Source organism: Penicillium coprophilum, assembly GCF_028826855.1.
Source record: "Penicillium coprophilum strain IBT 35676 chromosome Unknown utg000005l_segment0_segment0, whole genome shotgun sequence".
Lineage (NCBI taxonomy): Eukaryota > Fungi > Ascomycota > Eurotiomycetes > Eurotiales > Aspergillaceae > Penicillium > Penicillium coprophilum.
Genome location: NW_026622724.1, coordinates 1,444,315 through 1,464,862, shown reverse-complemented (window position 1 = coordinate 1,464,862; position 20,548 = coordinate 1,444,315). Strand labels below are relative to the sequence as shown.

Sequence of the window (20,548 nt, the reverse complement as noted above, 5' to 3'; positions counted from 1 at the left end):
CACCATGACGCTGGCCGAGGAGCTCCGATCGCGAAATTTTAGTAAGTACCCGGATTTCGCAACGCCAATATCTCAATCTGCTAACCTTGCTGTCCTTTTCTAGGCATCTATGGACAATGGTTAGTTCACCGCACTACCTTACACAACCCTGTGCCTTTGCAGGCCCGAATACTGTTTGGGAGAGCACTGCGAAATTCTATCGAAAGATCGAATGGTGTTTGCTATCTCGTATAGTAGCCTCTCAATGGCTCTCCTAGAAATCAGTTTCGCATATAAAAGGATCGGTCTAACGAAATATCCAGGACGGGTGTGCTGTGTATTATCCTTTGCCTTGCACTAGGAATTGCGAACATCTTTTCATTCAATGTGGTTCTGATCATCATCAGTATCATCAGCATGTGAGTCGCATTCATCTCGCGCTGATTCGTTGCGAAAGCCTAACCCATCTCAGTGCATCGGCATTCGTCATTCTCTTCATTGAAGTACCCTTCCTCCTCCGAATTTGTCCCACATCCTCTAAATTCGATGCCTTTATCCGCCGCTTTACAACCAACTGGATGCGCGCCCTCATCTACGCCGTCCTTGGTGGTGTCCAACTTATCAGTCTTGCTGAGCGTGCTTCTAGCTTGATTGCTGGTGCCGTCTTCCTTCTCATTGCGGCTGTGTTCTATTCACTTGCAGCTCTGACCAAACAAGAATTTGTTGGTAGCAAGACCCTTGGTGGTCAGGGAGTTGCACAGATGATTGTCTGATGGTTTGAAGTTGAAGCCGAGTTGTTCCTGCCTTTTTTCTCTACCAGCTGGGCCCATTTTGGGATTAATTCTGGTGATTGGCTGTGCGACACGAGATGCTCGATGCACATGGCGCAAACATAAAATGCCATTTTGGCAGTATGCATTGGGATGCGCTATGAGATAGTTTTGTGTTTCTCTCCTGTACTTGTATGTCTTGGTTGGGTTCAGGATGATCCTGCTGGACATGTCTGTTTTCAGAGTCGATGAGCGTTCCTACAGCAGATATATCCTTTTATTTTGTGGACTGCGTCCGCCAGAACAGGCGTTCTGATTACTATCTTAAAGGGTGTATTCATTGACCAACCTTATTCTTACCAGAATACCACACTATCACCCTATGTTGTAGACCTGGTGAATCGGAAACTCTTTGGATCCCTCGCAGAAGCATGGACAACCCGACCCGCCTTCCCACCCAACCACCATTCCTGTAGGCACCGACTCCCACCCTTGGGCACTTAATAAGGTAACAACTCCCATGGTAGTAAGTAGCTTATCATGTGGAGGATACGACGATACCTAGCATAAGGCTAATACATATATGGTTGGAAGTGCATCTATACCCACTTGGACCGTCAAAGAGTTCCACCAATAGGACCAGGTAAGGATATATGTAGATTACGATGTATCTGCTGGAGCCAGTCCTGAATGTCCATCATAGACCGATTCGAGACCATGTATGTTGTACATCCGATGTACATGCATTCGATCTGTCACAACTCTGGCAATTCGTATGCTGACAACCTAGGAATATGTCCAGTTGGTCTGGGCAGGTAATATAATTGGCCTAGCCCTGAATGAGACAAGCCACTGTTCTGGCTTGAATTCTAGACGGTTTAGCCCAGGAACGTGGCGCAACGAGATGGTCCTAGAAATCTTTTGATCACAGGTCATGTTACCCCGCAAAAATTTCTTTAGCCCTGGTGATCAATATGTGGCGGGTACTCTCGCTATGTCGGTCAGAGTGGATCTCAAGGGTAGATCAGTGTATCTTCGTAAGTTGGGGGAATGACACCATGGAAAGAAACATATAAGCTGACAGTAAGAGTTGGACTATGTACAGCAAGAAATAGATGTCCACGTTAGAGTGAAGTGAAGGACGTCGAGTTCGTAGAGGACAAAAAGTATAGATAGCGATGATGCAATGCGGAGAACGACACTTCACCGCCTCGGTCTGGCCAACCAATCCAACCACAGCAAAATCATCTTATCAGTCCTGGAGAAGTAAAAGGTCAAAGAATAGTCTGATACCAAGTTCTAGGCTTATGAGATATCTCTGGATCAACTGGGTATTTTTGGATCTTGTGTACAATATAGGGGGAAATGGACAATTTGATCTTGGACGGTCTGGCCCGGGTACAGAGTACAACCTACTGTAATGCTACAGAAACGAGGCATTATTTTAAGACTACATTTGACCACTGATAGCCCTGTAGTAAAAAAATAAAAAGACTATAGAAAAAAAAATGCCTCAAGATCGAGAATCAAGGCCCTACCTAGGTATACTGATCTCATCGGCGGGGCGTTGAATGTAATAGATCGCTGTAGTTGGCTATATAACCTGTAACGATACAGTATTACAATACCATTATCTGCGGTCAGACGTCAGGCCCAGGTGGCAGAAAGAACATACATCATCTCTCTTCCCCAAAACTCAGTTTCGGAATTGCTTCACTATCTGCTTTTTTTTAATTGCGCATTTTAACTGTCGTTCCAATTGAATTGAGGTTGGTTCTCACCATATTTGGGTAAGCAAATCGATTTTGTATGCTCTTGTTAGTTGCATGGGGTTGCTCTTGGGAGTATTGCATCAATTTGATGCATATCCATAGCTGGTTGCGTTAATCCCTGCATGTCGGTTGGGCCCGTGTATCGATTGCTTTACAGCCGGCACAGGGCCAAGTGTACCCATGGAGTATCTGGTTAGGCTGCTGCTAACTTATCAACAGCTCTTAGTACTTCATCATGTCAACCCAAGCTGCTCCGGTCATCCCTCCTCGACCGGCTCGATCTCCACAACCATCGTCGTCGTTAGAAATGCCCAAGATACCACCTCGCCCGGGCAACCGCCGTAATGATCGTTCAGTTTCCCCTATGCGTGGTAGCTATGCACCTTCGCCGTTCAATGAATGGACTGGTCCTAGCATGAGCCGTACCGTTTCAAATGATCCACCCCCACGTCCTCCCAGCGTCACAATACCGTCTCTTGGCGAGGAAGGGATTGAATATGCGGACCTCGATCCAGGCAACGTGTCGGATAGCCATCACCAGACACCCGCGGAGACTCGTAATGTTAGCAGTGATCTTAAGATCCATGCTCCGAGACCGTCCTTGCCCATTTCAAGTGCTGAAGCAAAGGTTCAGGCTGTCACCCGCACTGACTCCCGCCAGGCTGCTGCGGCAGGCCTGGGCCGTGGCGTTTCACCTGCTCGTGAGGAACAAGAACGCTCAAGTCGTTCACTGAATTCCAGAGCGAGTGGCACACGTGCCGAATCCTCAACTGCATCCAATGAACGCCGGCTCTCTTCCCATCACGGAGAGGAGCAGGGCTTCCGTGTGCCCATGTACCCAAATGCCGGTGACGTTCAGGCACCATCTCCCAGCCCGTTCCTCGAAGGCTCGCAGCGGACGAGCCGCAACCACAACCGTACTCGTAGTGCTCGCGACTCTTCCCTGCCCCCTGGTAGCTATGGTCTACACGGGCATGGCGTTCAGCATCCCGATAAGTTTGAAAAGGCGTGGTACGAAAAGCACCCCGATGAATTCGTGAGGGAAGAAGGACAATATGGCCCCGGTGTCACTCCGCGTCCTGATTGGGCAATGAGTAGCGATGATCTGAACAAGATTGTTAGAAGCTCAGCCCAGACTGGTTCCGGTCTTGGTAAGTATTCAAAGTAATTGTGCAGTCGCTCGAAAGCTAATTGTGGCCAGGTACTTCCCCAACGGTTGTGGGCACCCCCGAAGAGGAGGTTGGGTATATCGCGTCCGACGAGTACATACATTCAATTGCTTCTCCTCCCCTTGATGCTCGACTCGAAAGCCAACCGGCTGTTGAGTCACCACTCCGACAAATGACTTTCCCTTCAGAGGGTGCGCAGAAGCAAACCACCGCAAGCCCGCTGCGTCACCGTAGATCCAGTTCGCACGGGCATCGTGAGGGTGGCGTGATCCATGTGGATGATCCGATGCATCCTTTACATCACCCGGACGGATTTGCTCCGACCCCGGCGTTGGAAGACCATGAGCCAACGTATGAGAATGCCGAGGAAGAGGAAGAGCCAATTTTGGCTGCTGACGAAATTCGCCCTGAGTCGGCGTACTTACATCCCGCCGTCTCGCCAACATTTGATCGTCGGGCAAGCTTCGAGGATGATGGCCGCAGTCGGACCCCTAGTGTCCACAGCCGTTCTAACAGTCGATCAGCAAGCGCGCAAGGTCAATTCCCGGTGCTGACCCGCTATGACTCGCGTGAGGATACGCATACGCCGCTTGAAGACGTCGAAGAGTATGAGCCGCTGTTTCCTGAAGATGATGCCCAGAAAGAGAAAACGGTGTCAGCTGCGGATCGTTTCAAGAAGAGGCCGGACACACTCAAGCATAGATTCCCTAGCCAGGATATCTGGGAGGATGCCCCTAACAGCCTGCAGCTTCATGCCACCGTCACCACCCCAGATCTGCCTAAGCGAGATTCTTCCGAAATCTTCGAAACACCCGAGCAAGAGGCCACGCGCAGGATGCAGAGCACCAAAGTCGACTCACATCAGGTGGCGACCCACATCCTGGAAGGCGAGAGTATCAAGGACAAACTCCCCCCGCGACCAGAGACTTTGAAACAGCGTTTCCCCAGTAGAGATATTTGGGAAGATGCTCCTGATAGTCATCAGCTGGTGACCACAGTTGAGCCCGCAAAAGAAGAATTAAAAAGTCCAGAAGTACCTTCCAGGCCTGGAATTCCCCCGCGCCCGCAGAGACTGACTCAGTCTACCTCACCGACCGAGAAACGCCAACCACCAACAATTCCAGATAGACCCAAGCCCCAGTTCCCTAACCGTCCCGCTAAGCCTGGCTCTCGGGCCACAGCAAGCTCCGCTGAAGCTCCGAGGGAAGCACCTGCAGTCAAGGCCAAGCCCGCAATTCCTGCTCGCCCTGGTGGAAGCAAGATCGCAGCCATGAAGGCGGGCTTCCTCACTGATCTGAATTCACGCCTGCAGCTGGGTCCCCAGCAGCCCAAGCCTCAAGAAAAGGAGCCCGAGGAGACGGTTGAGAAGCAGCCCCTGAGTGATGCTCGCAAGGGAAGAGCCCGCGGTCCAGCTCGACGAAAGCCAGCCGTCGTGAAACCCACTTCTAAACTGCCCACTATTCCAGAGATCAAGATCACAGAATCTCTCAATGTCTGGCAAGTTGGCCAGGATGGGAGTCTGGTTGTTGGGACCGGTGATAACCACAAGTCTCCCATCGCAGTGAAAGAACCGTCGGTGTTTGCTGTACAGCCAATGGCCCCTCCAATTGCCAGGAATACAGCCGGCGAATTTGTGGACCCAACGCCCGAACCTCCTGCTGTGGAGGACGTGACTCTGCCCGCAACCACAACAGCAGATGTTCAGCCTTTACAGACCCCAGCAGAAACCTCAGAACCCGCTGAGTCGTCTCCGACGGCAACCGAATCTTCAGATAAACAGGAGAAAAAGGACGGTGTGGACGTAAAGCCCTCCGAGCCTGTCTCTGAACCTGCAGTTGTTGCCGCGGCGATGCCTGAATCTGTCTCGACTCCAGCTAAGCTAAATGACGCCCTGGAAGACATAGCTGCGTCAGCTGATGGTAAGAGAAAGTCTGACGGTAGCATTCACCCTGAAGAGTAGTCGTGTTTGGATTGGTTACCCCTAGCTTTTCTACCTATGATGTCGCTTATGTCAAACTCCAGATCACCAGATCGCCGGATCACACCTTAGGTGTTCACTTCTTCGCGTTCAATGAATGTGTCTTTACTTCAAATCAAAATATCAATTTTATCTTTTTTGTACACAGCTGTAGGAATTTGTGGTTGGCCAAAATAAGGGATTACAGAGGCTAATGATGAACCAGCTAGCTTGGTCTGCCCTGGTATACATCAGACTATGCAAACACCACCATGGCCTCAAAATACTATGAACATCAAGACATAGAGCAAGCAGGGAGCCGTCATGGTTTTGGAAAGCAGAGGGATGAGGCTAAAAGCAATGATTGGAACTGTTATTATACTGCTTAGCTGGAGGGTGGACTTGGGCTTCCTATATCTAACCATACAAGAAAGAATAGTTGGTCGATTATGCGGCCGTCAGATGTCTTTTCCGATGTCTGTTTGCATACTTAATTTAATCATCTTTGATGTATTCGCTCCCCCTTCTTGGTTTCCTGAGCCTCATAGGTAGATGGCAAAAAGAGATAAAAAATACCTTTGACATAAGTTACGCGTCGAGATTTAAAGATTATTGTCTCAGTCGTGACTACTCAAATAATACTGCAGGTGAGCAGTACCATATCTATCACGCTTGGATTAGAAAGTGCGAAGTATCCAGAAGCAAGTCAGAAACATATGTTGTAGATGCCCGATAGTCGACTTACCGTCTCTGGGTTGATCTTGATGGCCAATGACGTGATCCCACGTGACCGCCTTTGACAGCCGCGGCTCACAGCGAAACGTAAGAGACTCCGACCTCCACTTAGCGGAATGGAGCTCCTCTCTTCTTGTGCTCTGGGGCAATATTCGAGACCCTTGTTTGCTTCATCGACATATCTGGTTCGTCTTTCTAAGATGCTGAACCCTATACTTTGTATCTTATCGAGCCAGATTTAGATCTTTATCGCACTATCTCTCTACATCTCTCATCTACCCCGACTTGCATACCTCTCCACTACCATGGCGTCAGTCCCGGGATACTCTACAGCGGGCAGAGCCACATCATTCGATGGCACCACGTCCGTTAACTCGGATGAAAACGCTATCCCTCAAGGGAGCATCTCACCTCCGAATGAGTCAATGGAGGACACCGAAACAGTTTTCTTAAACAAGAGCGTACCAACCCCGAGCCACGGATCGGATATTTCCAGCAAATCACTCAGTCAATCATCAAAACCCTCCCAGGCCTCGGACGAAGACGAGCCGCGCAAATGCTGGATTTGCTATACAGATGAAACAGAGGACTCGCCACTGAATCTTGAATGGCGGTCGCCGTGCCCTTGTGCCCTAACGGCCCACGAGGCATGTCTGCTCGACTGGCTTGCCGACATGGAGAATCCCCGGTCGCGCAAAAGCAACGGTGGCGTCACAATGCAGTGTCCCCAGTGCAAGACCGAAATCGTGGTTACACGCCCGCGGAGCTATGTGGTCGACATGATGCGACTGGCCGAGCGCCTAGCAGGCCGATTGGTCCTTCCCGGCATGATGTTTACAGTGGCTGGCACTGTGTGGGCTGGATGCTGTGCGCATGGAGTTTATTCGATGTACCTCATTTTCGGAACCGATGAAGCCAGACAGATCATGGAGGAGACTATGGAGGGCCCATGGAATCCCGGGATGAACATCGGGCTGCCGCTTATCCCACTTGTCTTAATATTCTCACGCACTCGATATGCCGAGGGCCTTCTCCCGGCTATACCGGTTCTTTTCTTCGCTGCACACAACCCGGGGCAGGAACCCGACTTCGACTTGTGGCCACCCACACCGGCTATGACGTTTGCTGCGCTGCCATATATCAAAAGCTTTTATGGGGCACTTTACGAACGGCTATTCGGTGGTCTGGAACGGAAATGGATTGCCGAAGTACAACCTCGCGCAGCAGAAGAGATCTTAGATGATGCGCAACAACAAGATCAGGCGGAGGGTCTCAACCGGTTTGGTGATAATGCGAATGGACAAATTCTGATGGAGATCGATCTTGAGCTACAAATGGGTATCGGCGATGAAGATGAGCCGGGCCTTGAAGCTCTTCCCAACGGGCAAGCTGAAGATGCCGATGGTGTCCCTAACGGACCACGAGATGCTGGGCAAAACAACAATCCACTAGGTATTGGGCGTCGACAGAATGAGATTATTGCCGATACCAGCAATCTGGCTGACGTTGTGCTCGGAGCACTTGTCTTCCCCGCAATCTCTGCGTCAATGGGTGGCCTGTTGAAGTATCTTCTCCCTAAGTCATGGACATCCTCAACCGTGGACCGTGGCCGCTTAGGACTACTTCAGACCCGCTGGGGTCGTAGTGTTGTTGGTGGGTGCATGTTTGTTCTATTGAAAGATGCACTGGTTCTCTACTGCCGGTGGAAGTTGGCCCAAACACACCGTCGCCGCAAGGTCTTGAACTACGATCGAACTAAGAAACGTCACACCACAAAGCGGTCCACCGGGTAGTTTCAAGATATTATTCCTCGTTTCATCACTTTCTCTGCTTCTCTTTCGGCGCGTTAACTGCATTCCATGGCGTTTTGATGGGGCATTTCACATATGGTACATCTGATGACTCTTGATAATGCTGAATACCTCTTTGCCTTCTCATTTAAAAAATATCAAGTCATGATCTCTGCTCAAATCCTGTGTATCAATTTTTACCTGTATCTATTATCAAATCTTAAGACTGGCTTTAATTGAGCAGTCATGCGGCGTAAATTTGCTTATATTATGAGTACATGTAGTTCATCTAAGCTTTAAAGGTCTAGCATTTGATAAGTAAGATAATTGCTATGTAAAAAGAACCTGAACGACAAATGCGTCACAGTTAAAGATGCATGCAGCGACAATGTTTATCTCACTAAGCGCGCGGCTAAGAGGCGGACAAGATTCTGCCGTCAAGGAATTATTCCCCGTGGAACTCAATGCCATCGAGCCCTTCCCACTCCCTCCACCCAGCAGACAACCATCACAATGAAGTCCTTATCACCAGCCCTTGCGTCTCTCGCCAATGTCTTTAAGATTCCCATGTCGATGGCGCCGGTCCGCCCATCAATTTCCCGGGCGTGCCACGAGACCCTGAATCGCCAAACACAACAGCCCGGCCCGGTCACAGCAGCCCTGCAATCCGCGTCATTCTCGACGACAAGCGCAATGGCCGCGAGAAAGAACAACAACGGCCCTGTAATTGACAAGCGCATTAGTATGTGACATATCCCTGCGCCGAGCTACCACCCGAGTCCCGAGCCCCCCAACCAAACCAAACACGTCTTACGGCAAAGAGGAAAGAAAAAGAACCAAAAACTAACAATACACTTTCAATCAATTAGCTCTGATCCGTTACTTCCTTCACCACCCTCTCACCCCCGTCCCCTCCGTTTCTCCCGTAACCGTTACCTCCGCCATTGGACCATCCACCGCGCTTGGCAATTGTTCCAGGCTCAGCAGCGCCGCAAGCAAGAACTCGAGATGATGCGCCAGTACCAGAGCATGCAGGATGCGTGTGAGGAGCTACGCACTGGTGCGGGTGATGGTGGCAAGCTGTTCCGCGTCTCGATGAACAAGAAGGGTATCTTCACTGATATGTTCCCTATCGAGTATGCTCGCATGCAGACTGATTCTCCTCCTTCCGATGGGTGGAACCATGACTGGAAGAAGCCTGGAAAGAAATAGAGGACTTGAGGAAACTGTTGTCTGGTTGGATTTGATGTTGGTTTGCAGATTCATTGGACTGGAGGGCCCAGGATATATGTATCATTTTGGCGCTATGTAACATATGCATTTCTTTTTTTTTTATATTGATATAGTTTGCATTTCAAGCTCGATATCACTTTGTTTGAATTGTATGCCTTTCGTGTGCGATATGCTCTGGCTCCGTGTATATAGGGGTATAGGGACTACAGGCCTACAAGGTATGACGTGCCGAAAGGAGATAGTTGATTATATGGTACCCTGAGCGGGTTGTGGGCACAATGTATGAGAAATGAGCGCTGAAAACAAAGGCAAAAGGCACCAGAATTACTACATGAAAAAAGGAAAACACAATGAGCGAGATCGCAATGTACTTCGGGGAATGAGTGGTAAGAAGGAAGGGAATCCGGAGTTGCACGTGCGTAAGTATCGGCCACAAAAGACGCAATTGATCAAAAAGGAAAGACGTAAGAAAAAGAAAACCTGCAAGGGAAAAGGCACGGCCAAAAATAACCGGAAAGCAGACATCGTACCCAGATCAATCGACCGGGTTAGCACAAGAACCTCCCAAACACCAGTGATGCATGATACAACGGAGCGTCGATTGATATCTCCATGGTTTATACCACGTTGTTTCAATCAAGTTCCAAGTCAACAGAAAAACCGAGCGCTGGCAGAGAAAGAGTCGGCATTTTGCACATCCCAAATTGCATCATCAGATAACCACACAGCAAGACGATTTCCGCTTGTCAAATGTGAGCAACGCAGCACGGGTAGCTGCCTCGAAGACATCGTCAACGCCCTCGCCTGTCAGAGACGAGCATTCAAGATATTTGCGGGCTCCAATCGACGCCGCGATGTCACTGCCCTCTTTTGTCGTCACGAACTTGAGTGACTTTTTGCGCATTTCTTCAATCGCCAATGGGTCTTCCCGAAGGTCTTTTTTCAATCCAACCAAAAGGATCGGCACACCGGGGCATCGCTCGTTTGCTTCGTCGATCCACTATACCGCAGATCAGTACCACTGGCCCCGACTCTTGAATTTATCTGAGACGAACCTTGTGTTTCACGTTCTCCAACGAATCAGGAGTATCCATAGCGAATCCAATCAGGAGGACATGGGCTTTCGAGTAAGCCAATGGTCGCAAGCGCTCATAGTCTTCTTGTCCTGCTGTATCCCATAGAGCCAATTGAACTGAACGGCCATCGACACGGCAATCCGTCACGTAGTTTTCAAATACCGTTGGTACCTAGCGGAAGGAGATGTCAGACATGGTTGGGAGGGGATGTATCGAGGTCGAGTGTACTAACATAATGCTGCGATATAAGAACAAATTAGCCACGGACTCTGCTTCTAGGGTGTCTTCTAGGCGCGCTGGAAGGACTAAACTCACAGTTGGAAAGTACCCTAGGGTGAAGACGCTGAGCAAACTGGTTTTTCCGCAAGCACCATCGCCAATGATCACAAGCTTCCTGTCAGGGATATCAGGTTAGCATATACGAACACCATTCTATCTTCAATTCCAGTGGTAATGGTTTCGGAAGTGCTAGACTGCCACTTGCAATCTTGCATAATCTCCCTGCCATGCCGCGGGGATGTAAGACACTACATCAAAATTGGCTGCACTTACCTTCGCATCACATTATCATCCTGTTGTTGCGACATTATGGAGGCTGCAAAACCCTTCGTGATACACAAGGATAATGGGAGAGCGGAGGGTATTGTGGATCGGCACTCGAGATGACGCGGAGTTCGAAGTCAGATTACGAGGTTTGGCAACACGTATAAAGGAAGTCCAGCTCTGGGTGGATAGTGCCCAAAAGGATTACAGATACGAATGGGCGGCCTGAAGATGCACCCAAACAGTGATGTGACGAGTTGTTGGGGAGGGGGGAAAAGGTCGCGCTGCGGCTGAGGCTAATGATGGGGTTTGACGTAGACACGAGAGTCCCTAGGCAACCTCGAAATGGGTGGGTTTTAAGGAGAGAGAAGAAGGTAGAAATTGAGGGAGCGGAAGTTTTAAAAGAGAGGCCGAAGCTGAACAGTAAGCCTGGAAGATAAGATGAAGGGGAAGGAGGCGCTTACAATTGTCCAAGCGGAGATTTATCAAGGCTCACGCCGAGACTAAGAAGGGACTAAAAAATAGCTCTGGGGGCAGATGGAAATCTTCTCGGACTAGTCATCCTATGGGGACCCTTTTTTCCCTCTCTCGTTTATCACTATGGAAGATATTTTTAATTAGCGCTCTCCGTGTCTCACACAGCTCGGTGGATCAGAGCGTCTCATACTTGTTTCCCCTTACCCTTTTGCCATTCACCGCCTAGTGCTGGGGGGTACTGCTGGCAGATCAAAGGCGGTCATGTCCCAGGTATACATGGAAAAGTCGTCTTCACCAATTGAGCACAAAATATATCGAAAGACATCTAAATGAGTAACTGAAAAGACCACTGTAAAACTCACTCTCACTGTAAAAGCTATTGCAAATTCCAATGCGAAAATCATTGAAAATATATCACAAGGCCGCATAAACAGTTCACGATATTTGTGAATCATCATGTGACTCAAACAATGTACTGATCAGCATAAAGCAAATAGATACAGCCACTTTAGTCTCGCAATCAAGAGATCATAATTTAGCTGAAGCGCTAAATTGGTTAAGATGAACTTGGCTACAGTGTATAGCTTGAAAGATCTCCGGACAGTCGAAGATACAGCCCCTAAAACATACAATTCGAGATTTCAAACCTGATAATTAAGGCACCAGCTCGCTTGCGGCGGCTATCCCGTTGCGGCGGCACGACAGCCAGCCAGAAGGCTGGAAAGCCCATCACTCCATCCATTCATTCGCGTTCGATCTGTCCACCTCTTGCCTCGGCGCTCACTCAGCCTTGATATCTTGTCGGTCCTGGCGTTGACTCATTGTTTGTTTCCTTCCCTAGTTTGCCAACGGCCCATCACCTAATCCGAAGCGCAGACACGTCGTGACCCGCCGGGATTATTGCTTTCAACCCCCCTCCTCCCGTGTCCTTATCCTATCTCACCCCTCACGTTTTCCACTACCGAAGTGTCTTCTAAGCAAACAACAAAGAAGGCGATTGGCTCTTTGTGCGTGAATACGCCAAGGGGAATAATTCCGGTAAGTTCAACACCAGATCGTGATCACCGGAGCTTTGTTGGTAGGGCTCTTTGGCTCTTCCGTTCTCCGCTTTTCCTCCTCATTCGACCGCCTACCTCTCTGACATTGGTCTTCTAACTCAAAGCTTGCTCTGGCGGTATTAGTATGCTGCTGAGGCAGTCCCTGCAGCTTATTTCACCTCCACCATGGCAACCAATATGTCAGCAACTCCGCTTCCAGCAACCAACGGCGAGACCCACGCGCGGGGTCCTCAAGGCACCACATTGACCGGATCCACGACGACATCTGCGCCGTCTGTGAATCGGAAAAAGCAGAAACGCCGACAAAAACAAGCAGCTCGCTTAGCCGCGGAACATCCCAATGCTTACGCCTCCGGAGATGCGAACATGCTAGCAACAGATGGACAGCGCTCCTGCGATGAAGACCACGAATACCACCTCGAGGATCACCCCCCATACCGCAAGTGGTGCTCACTGCGGATACGCGTCACCGGAACATCGCCGCGGACCCCCCACGATGAACGGATCCGATGACCACCACGCTGCCTCAAGCGAGGCACCAAAGAGGAAGAAAAATAGGAAAGCCCGATCCGACTCCCAGAATATTGCTGATCGCAGCTCAACTCCGCTTTCAACCCCGTCCGCTACCTTCTCCCATCCTCCTCCGCCTCCACAATCCATGCCATACATCAGTCGATTCACCGGAAAGCCTATGAAGAATAGCAACATCTGGAACCAGTCAACTCTAGAAGAACGCGAAAATATCAGGACCTTCTGGTTCGAGCTCGGCGAAGAGGAACGACGTCAGCTTGTCAAGGTGGAAAAGGATGCTGTTCTGAAGAAAATGAAAGAACAGCAAAAGCACTCTTGCAGTTGTACGGTCTGTGGAAGAAAACGAACTGCGATTGAAGAAGAGCTCGAGGTCCTCTACGATGCATACTACGAGGAGCTGGAACAATATGCGAATAACAATCAAGGCGCATTCGACGAAGGTGCTCCCATCATTCCTCCTCCGCGACTTTATCAACCACCCCTTCGATCCCCAGGACATCATACTCGGACGCACGGCCAGTTTCATCCGTCACGGAGTCGGGTCCAGGAGCTATCTGAAGACAACGACGATGACTTGGAAGAGGATTACGACGAAGAAGAGGAAGAGGATGACGAAGAAGAAGATGAGGATGAGGAAGAGGACGACGAGGAGCTTTACAGCGACGAAGACCTTGAAGATGACGAAGCTCGAGCAGCCCGGGCTGACTTCTTTGCATTTGGTAACAGTCTAACTGTAAAAGGTACGCAACAAGATCACCTGGCCGACATTATAAGGGCTTGACGTCTAACCTTGGATACTTATATTTTTTTTTGCTAGATGGAATTCTTACAGTTGCGGACGATCTCCTGAAAAACGATGGCAAACATTTTATCGACATGATGGAGCAATTGGCTGAACGGAGAATGCAAAGAGAAGAAGATACACAGTACGGAATAGCTGCTGCTCATCAGTCCTTCCATGGGCATAATCATGGTCCTTTAGATGATGAGGATTACGATGATGAAGAGGACGATGACGATTATGACAGCCAAGAGGAGGAAGAGTTTGACGAAGATGAAATGGTACAGGTCTACGATATGATATCATTCAGGCCATTTGCTAATCATACTAATAGGATGCTATGACCGAGGAACAGCGCATGCAGGAAGGGCGACGAATGTTCCAGATTTTCGCTGCCCGAATGTTTGAGCAGCGAGTTATGACGGCATATCGAGAGAAGGTCGCCGAACAGCGTCAGAAACAGCTAATAGACGAGCTCCTCCAAGAGGAGACGTTGAACGAGCAGCGCAATGCCAAAAAGGCGCGGGAAGCGCAAAAGAAAAAGGATAAGAAGCGATTGCAAAGACAAGCAAAAGAAGAGGAAAAAGCCCGCCGGGATGCCGAGAAGGCGGCTGAAGAGGCTGCTCTGAAGGCTGCGCAAGAGAAGAAACTTGAAGAACAGCGATTAAAGCGCGAAGAGCAACGGAAGAAACGTGATGCCGAGAAAAAGGCACAAGAGGAAGAGCGCGCCCGAAAAGAAGCTGAGAAGCAGCGACGACTCAAAGAAGAACGGGAACGTCAAGCCGAAGCAGAGCGCAAGCAACGCGAACAAAAAGAGGAAAAGAAGAGGCGAGAGGATCTCAAGCGCAAAGAAAAGGAAGAGCGTGAGGCGCTTGAAAAGAGAACCAGAGAGGAACGTGAACGCAAACTGCGTGAAGATCAGGCGAGGAAGGACCGAGACGCAGCACGAGAGCAGGAAATCCGAGATCGTAGTGGAAAGCGCGAGCAAGTCAGAACCTCACCACCACACACTCTGCCAGGCGTTATCCCATACAATCTCCAGTCTCAGGCCCCTCCTGGTTTCCTACAGTCTCCGCATTATCCCATGGCGACACCTATCGTTCCTAAGGTTTCGACTCCGGGACGGCCTCGTCAACAATCTCATCATGGCTCCTCTACATCCTCTCCTCACTCTCAACCTAATAGCGCCGATTCCTCTCACCACCCTTCCATCTCCCCGCGTTCTATGGGTCATCCGCAGTCAGGAGCGGCTTTTGGTACCAGACAAAGTTATCAACAGCCTCCATTGCATCATCCGCAACCTTCCGCTCCTTTGTCACCTCTAGGGCGCACAAACCCTTCGGCATTCGCTGGCCTCGGTGGTCTGCCGTTCACTCCCCCTGGCATACCAGGAATGGCCCCGCGATCGACTCACCCTCAAGAACCGATGTATACATCGAATGCTGGAATGATTAACCCTTTACGATCATTTAATGGATCTGGTGGGATCCCCGCACCGCCTGGAATGAACGGTGTACGTCCCATGCCGCCGAGCCGAGCGTTCCCAGTTGATGGACACGGCCTTCCCTTTGCTGGCAACCATGGAATGCCTGGCACATACCCACTACAGCAAGCCGGTCTATCGAAAGCCCATTCCCGGCAGCCATCTCTCTCATTTGATCGCTCCCCATTAGACTCTCGGACCCAGCCGTTCCCCATCACTCGGCCAAGCCCTATCAAACGCCCATCCAGCTCGGCACAGGATAGACAGAACAATGGCAATGCTTCAATGCAGCGAGAAGTAGATGGCTTGAGTGCTCATCTAGGTAGCAGTGCGCTCCTCGACGACACTGATGCTACATATCCATCGAACCTGTCTCAGTCATTGCCTGTTGCCCCCGCACACGGGGCATTCCCAGGGCCAACACGTGCCAGCTTCCAAGGACAGTCTTTGTTCACAGATACCCTAGGACACCCACATAACTTCGCGGTGGGTTCTCCGATGGGCACCAATGGATGGTCTGCGCAATCCTTTACGGGCTCCCCCTTCTCCTCCACATGGACGACACCCGCCCCGGCCGGAACAGGCTGGCCTCCCAGTAATGCTTTCTCGGCAGGCGGTCATCATCGGCCTCACACTTCCCGACCCGTTACAATTCGCCTGTTGGTCATTCAAGCATGCAAGCAGCTAAATTCGATGACCAGCCCGCAGAAGGGTGCTGGAAGTTTCCACGATGTGAACCTTGTTCTCGGCCAGGTGGAGCAGCTGCGCAGCTCAGGGGAGCCATCAATCTCTCTGGATGAAATGCTTGATATCTGCGATACGGAAGGTAGTCCACAGAATGGCGGCGGATCGTTCTCCATCAAAGAAGACTCAAGTGGCAAGTATGTCCGATTCGAGCCCGATCCTAATAGTGCGGTATCCGGTCATCGGGGCAGCATTGTGCCTGGCGATATCGGCAGCCCGATTCCCAGTAACAGCCACCCAGCCCCCTTCAGTGGCTTTGGTGGGCCCTCCTCCGTGCTGCGGCAATATTCTTCGCCTCCGACTGGCTTATTCGGCGGGACTTCTCTGTCCTGATCATGATTTGACGCCAACCCGGCCTTGGGATGAATCTTCTTCTTCGGCCTCCTTTCCGCACTTTTGCTGGAACGACTTTGAAATGCCCTCATCTATCCTTTTTTTTTTTAAGTTCTTTTTTTCCATCTTTTATTGAAGCGTCATGGATTAACGTCATACTCACACATCTGTCTCCATCTTTCTACTGGAAAGAGTCACTGCTATTGATATGGGTTGTTTATTTGCTTGGTATTTTTCCAATGAGGTTGAATGCTTTACTTTCTGAAGTATGGCCCCCGGATTTGTTTTTATGTACGGTATGAGTCTCTGGCCTTTCTACATTATGCAGCGATATCCGTGGAGATTGGGTTAGTCTCCCACTCCGTCATCGTCCTTGACCAATTGCATGATCGAAGGTTTCTTCGGCTTTTGTTTTCCTGGGGGGGTGGGCTTGGCGTAGAATTTGTAGGAATCAGCAGTGTAGAGCTATATATTTAGTCACCGTGTTTTGGGCAGATAGGCTCTACATCTCACATGGAGGATGTTCGACCTGGCACCCTTCCTCCTATTGTGATCATATTTTCTATGACCAACACCCTATAAAGTTGCTTGTTTGTTTTACAAAAAGGAAAAATGGATTGTCCATGGATGATACAAATCATGTTGAAAGGGTATGGGGTTATCCAGAGACAATGATACACTTGTATATACTAGGAATGAAAGAAAACCGAGGAGCAACAGTAGAAAACAAGGCAGGCTTCCAGTAACAAGAGAAAGACAAAAGGGACCAATGAGATAGAGTAGAGCAGGAAAACATGTCCAGGAGGACCAAAGCAGGAATCCCACGGAGCGCGTCACATACAATGGTCCTTGAAGAGCACCGGAAGGGGTGTGTTCTGAACAAAATGGCGTAGACATATCGATTTAGCAATTACTTTGGTGGTTCTGTCACGATGCCTTCATATTCGCGAGAGCGGATATACTCCAGCGTGCGTTGGAAGTGGCGCTTGGGGCCGTCGAGACTAGCATTTGGCTCATCTTCGTTGGTCTGCAGGTTGGAGTGGATTAGTTCGATGAGACCGTTCAAGTACTTGGTAGTAACTGTCTCGTTCTGCTGGTCGAAATAGTAGACATAGCGGTTGAGGATTTCCACGAAGAGCTCGACGGATACAGCAGTGTCCATGCAGGCGTCGGCCACACGGAGGGCGCGCTGAAGGCATTCGAGTACTCGTTTGCCATCGCGGTAGAGCTGTAAAAGTCAAGTCAGCCCAAACATCCTAGAACATTGGAATTGGAGAACTTACATCTTTAGGATCTTCTTCCCCGCGTTGAGGATTCTCAACTACCCACCAAAGGTGACTTGCAAGATACACCGCGCGGCACTGATCGGGCTTCTTGAGGAGTTTGCTTCCGTGCAGCGCAGCTTTGGTAATGAGTGTGTCATAATTCTCCTTAGAGAATCCACGGCTCCCATGTAGGGCGCCTGAAATAATGCAGACGGCCTGGAATTGGGCGCGCGAGTCACTGATCGCATCTTCATAGATGGTGAATGCCTGCGCGAAGAACTCGTAGCTGACTTCCTCGAATCCTGTTTGATCGGCAACCTCACCACACATGACAAACAGTCGCAGTGCGAGATCGGCGCAACCTGGATTTACCCGCTGGTACAAACTGTTGATGCTCTGGTGCATGAATCGGTATAGAGCCGACGACTGTGACTGCCAATTGTCGTCATAATGCTCACGCGACTTCAGTTTGCGGGCCAATTGGACCGAGGCCGTTATGATTGCAGGAGTAGTGTAGCGGATTCTTTCGTTGCCATCGGCCAACGCCTTGCGCGTTGCTTGGAGAAGCTGTCACATAATGTTAGATAGAGGTGCAAAACATCTGGAAAGTAATCCTACCTTTAGCTGGGTGTCATTGTCTGGTGCCCGAATCAAGTGCACGAGCCTCGCAAGCCACCCTTGCTCTTCTACTGTCTCATCGGTTTCTCCTCCCCGCCGTTGGGACTGTGACCCAGGATATCCAGCAGACTGCTGCATGCCTTCCTTGATCAGTACTCTTGCTGCCTGGAGCACACGGTCGAGGTTTTCCGTTGTGGATACCAAGATCTTGTTCTTCAGAAGACTGCGAATTACTTCGCCTGCAACAGCCCTCCTTGTAGGGTATGACTGTGAGGCCAGAAGTGGCAGGTAATGTGGCAAGGCCAATGCTGTGAAGATCGAGATGTAAGATTTGAGGGGAGCATTGAGAAGGTGGAGGATGTGTTGTTGGGTTGATGCTGAATGCAAATCGGCATGATCGGTGTATTCGGCAGTTTTTTGTGTCGCAAAGTCCAGAACCTGGTCGACGTACTCCAACCGATCTGGATAGGTGTTCAATGCCAGATTGACAAGTGATACCAACAGCGCCATGGTATCTTGAATCGGCAATGCACGCGTTTTGATCAAATTGACCACTTGATCATAGAAAATATCATACAGCTTGATTTCGGCTGGAATACCAGGCTTAGCATCATCCCCATTCTCAACCTGCTTTTCTTCCGTTGGCGGTTCAGCAGGCTCGGAGCTTTCTTTAGGTGCCTCTGCGTTATCGTCCTCGGTGCCATTTTCCTTGGCTGTGTCATCGGTGCTGGTTTCCTTTGACTCTTCGGCTTTGGTTTCTTTGGCAATCTCGAGCTTTTGCAATAGCTTGGTGACAGCTTCTTCCTCGCTTTGTTTCCGTACTTCTGGCTCTACTGCTGAGTCCGCTTCTCTTGCCGCATAAGAAGACAAACGGTCCATAAGACCAATGACGATTTTCTTCAGATCCACGTGTGGATTAAGCCTAGCAATGGCAGATAATAGATGATCCAGGGTGTGGAGGTGGAACTCATCGGGGAAGACCTTTGTAATAACTGTTGATTAGATTAGCGAATGGACCGATTCAGAGTACTTGCCGAGCAAGCGATAGAACCGGAGAGAGCCGTACCTTCCAGGAGATATTCTTGTGCGAGGACATCTCGACATTGTACAACCTGTTCTAGAAGCGCTTGCAGAATACCGGATTTGTACCCTTCAAGATCAACCAACTGGCTGAGTCGAACGATGTTGCTACCAACGAGCAGCTCCAATTCACGTCGTTCTTGTATGCGTCTATCCCGCTCTCGTGAGGGGCCCTGGTGCTGAAGCCGAACCCAGAGCTTGTTCATTTCCACAAAATTCGTCAAAACAAAGTTGATCGAATCCTGCATATTACCCTCTGGACCATCACCAGTTCCCAGGGGCAAATGATCCCGTGCTTGGCCTGAGAGATAGTATCTCAAGAACAGACCACGGATCGGGTGCTGAACGCCTCGGCTCATCTCCATCATATCCTTCATGATCTCCTTGACTGGCGCATCTTCAACGGACATGTAAACCGTACCCACGGTAATCATCAAGTACAAGCGGGGGACGATATTGCCTGCATACTGAACGAGCTCGTATAGGTCGGCAAGATGGTTGACGGGGTGGTTCTCCTTTAGGTAGACAGAAAGGTGTCGCAGCGCATCAAAGACGGCCATATACAATTCGTAATACTGCTTCGGGCCGAGACTGGGGGTTCGAAGTTCGGAGACAAGAGTCGATCTGTAAAATTAGATTCCAAGCTGTTAGCATCTTGCGCGGGTTCCGAGGTCGCTGCCTGGAGCGTTTCATCGGGGAGCTCACCCGCATTTCAGCGCATCCATGAGCTTTCCAGGAGTCTCTAGACATTTGCGCATCAGACTCGACTGCTGCCTCACCACCCCCAATGCCTCCTCGAGGAGGCGGTTTTGGTCCTCGGTGACGGGTGGTGGGCTAGCCATCATGGAACGAGTGAGGGGCGGAAGCTAGGGGGAGGTAGAGCAAGGTGAACACATGCAATGCAAAGACAATGAGCTAGCAATAAATCGAATCAATTCATAGAACAAGCATTCAAGGTGGAAATAATGGGGGAGGGAAGAGCGGAAGGAGGTTGGAGAGGATAAGCTTGGGGAGTGGCCCTTGGTCCCCGAGACGTCACCCCGTGGACATACGGCAGCGGATAGCGGCTGCTCATGACATGACACCTCTCTTATATTGAGCTTTCAACCTACAAAGCTTCAAATATTTTTACTTCTATATTTCTGGGATTTTCA

General features: G+C 50.0%; 7 protein-coding genes across 7 annotated transcripts; 5 read left to right on the top strand and 2 right to left on the bottom strand.

Moving 5' to 3' along the window:
• Positions 1-4: 4 nt before the first annotated feature.
• On the top strand, positions 5-752 carry N7500_008148 (Tvp18 family protein; the record flags this gene model as incomplete). The annotated part of the gene is made up of 4 exons (XM_056679292.1): positions 5-41; positions 104-119; positions 303-398; positions 452-752. 4 exons carry the CDS (start codon positions 5-7, stop codon positions 750-752), a joined length of 450 nt encoding a protein of 149 aa, XP_056529664.1.
• A 2,004-nt stretch (positions 753-2,756) lies between these two features.
• Positions 2,757-5,650, top strand: N7500_008147 (Aim21 family protein; the record flags this gene model as incomplete). Its single annotated transcript, XM_056679291.1, has 2 exons — positions 2,757-3,672; positions 3,723-5,650. The coding sequence occupies 2 exons, from the start codon at positions 2,757-2,759 to the stop codon at positions 5,648-5,650; spliced, it is 2,844 nt and encodes a 947-aa protein (XP_056529663.1).
• Positions 5,651-6,687: 1,037 nt separating this feature from the next.
• Positions 6,688-8,175, top strand: N7500_008146 (RING finger domain protein; the record flags this gene model as incomplete). The annotated part of the gene is made up of 1 exon (XM_056679290.1): positions 6,688-8,175. The coding sequence occupies one exon, from the start codon at positions 6,688-6,690 to the stop codon at positions 8,173-8,175; it is 1,488 nt and encodes a 495-aa protein (XP_056529662.1).
• A 510-nt stretch (positions 8,176-8,685) lies between these two features.
• N7500_008145 (mitochondrial 54S ribosomal protein mL40) lies at positions 8,686-9,384 on the top strand (the record flags this gene model as incomplete). Its single annotated transcript, XM_056679289.1, has 2 exons — positions 8,686-8,918; positions 9,042-9,384. 2 exons carry the CDS (start codon positions 8,686-8,688, stop codon positions 9,382-9,384), a joined length of 576 nt encoding a protein of 191 aa, XP_056529661.1.
• A 733-nt stretch (positions 9,385-10,117) lies between these two features.
• On the bottom strand, positions 10,118-11,068 carry rho2 (uncharacterized protein; the record flags this gene model as incomplete). The annotated part of the gene is made up of 4 exons (XM_056679288.1): positions 10,118-10,405; positions 10,461-10,652; positions 10,797-10,875; positions 11,034-11,068. 4 exons carry the CDS (start codon positions 11,066-11,068, stop codon positions 10,118-10,120), a joined length of 594 nt encoding a protein of 197 aa, XP_056529660.1.
• Positions 11,069-12,377: 1,309 nt separating this feature from the next.
• N7500_008143 (uncharacterized protein) lies at positions 12,378-16,431 on the top strand (the record flags this gene model as incomplete). The annotated part of the gene is made up of 5 exons (XM_056679287.1): positions 12,378-12,539; positions 12,683-12,831; positions 13,004-13,830; positions 13,908-14,152; positions 14,206-16,431. Coding segments are annotated over 5 exons (3,609 nt in total), but the record flags the coding sequence as incomplete, so codon positions are not given.
• Positions 16,432-17,341: 910 nt separating this feature from the next.
• On the bottom strand, positions 17,342-20,268 carry N7500_008142 (vacuolar protein sorting-associated protein 35; the record flags this gene model as incomplete). The annotated part of the gene is made up of 5 exons (XM_056679286.1): positions 20,100-20,268; positions 19,381-20,018; positions 18,315-19,306; positions 17,715-18,263; positions 17,342-17,659 (listed from the first exon to the last, which is right to left on the bottom strand). The coding sequence occupies exons 1-5, from the start codon at positions 20,237-20,239 to the stop codon at positions 17,342-17,344; spliced, it is 2,637 nt and encodes an 878-aa protein (XP_056529658.1). The 5' UTR covers positions 20,240-20,268.
• Between the last annotated feature and the right edge of the window lie 280 nt (positions 20,269-20,548).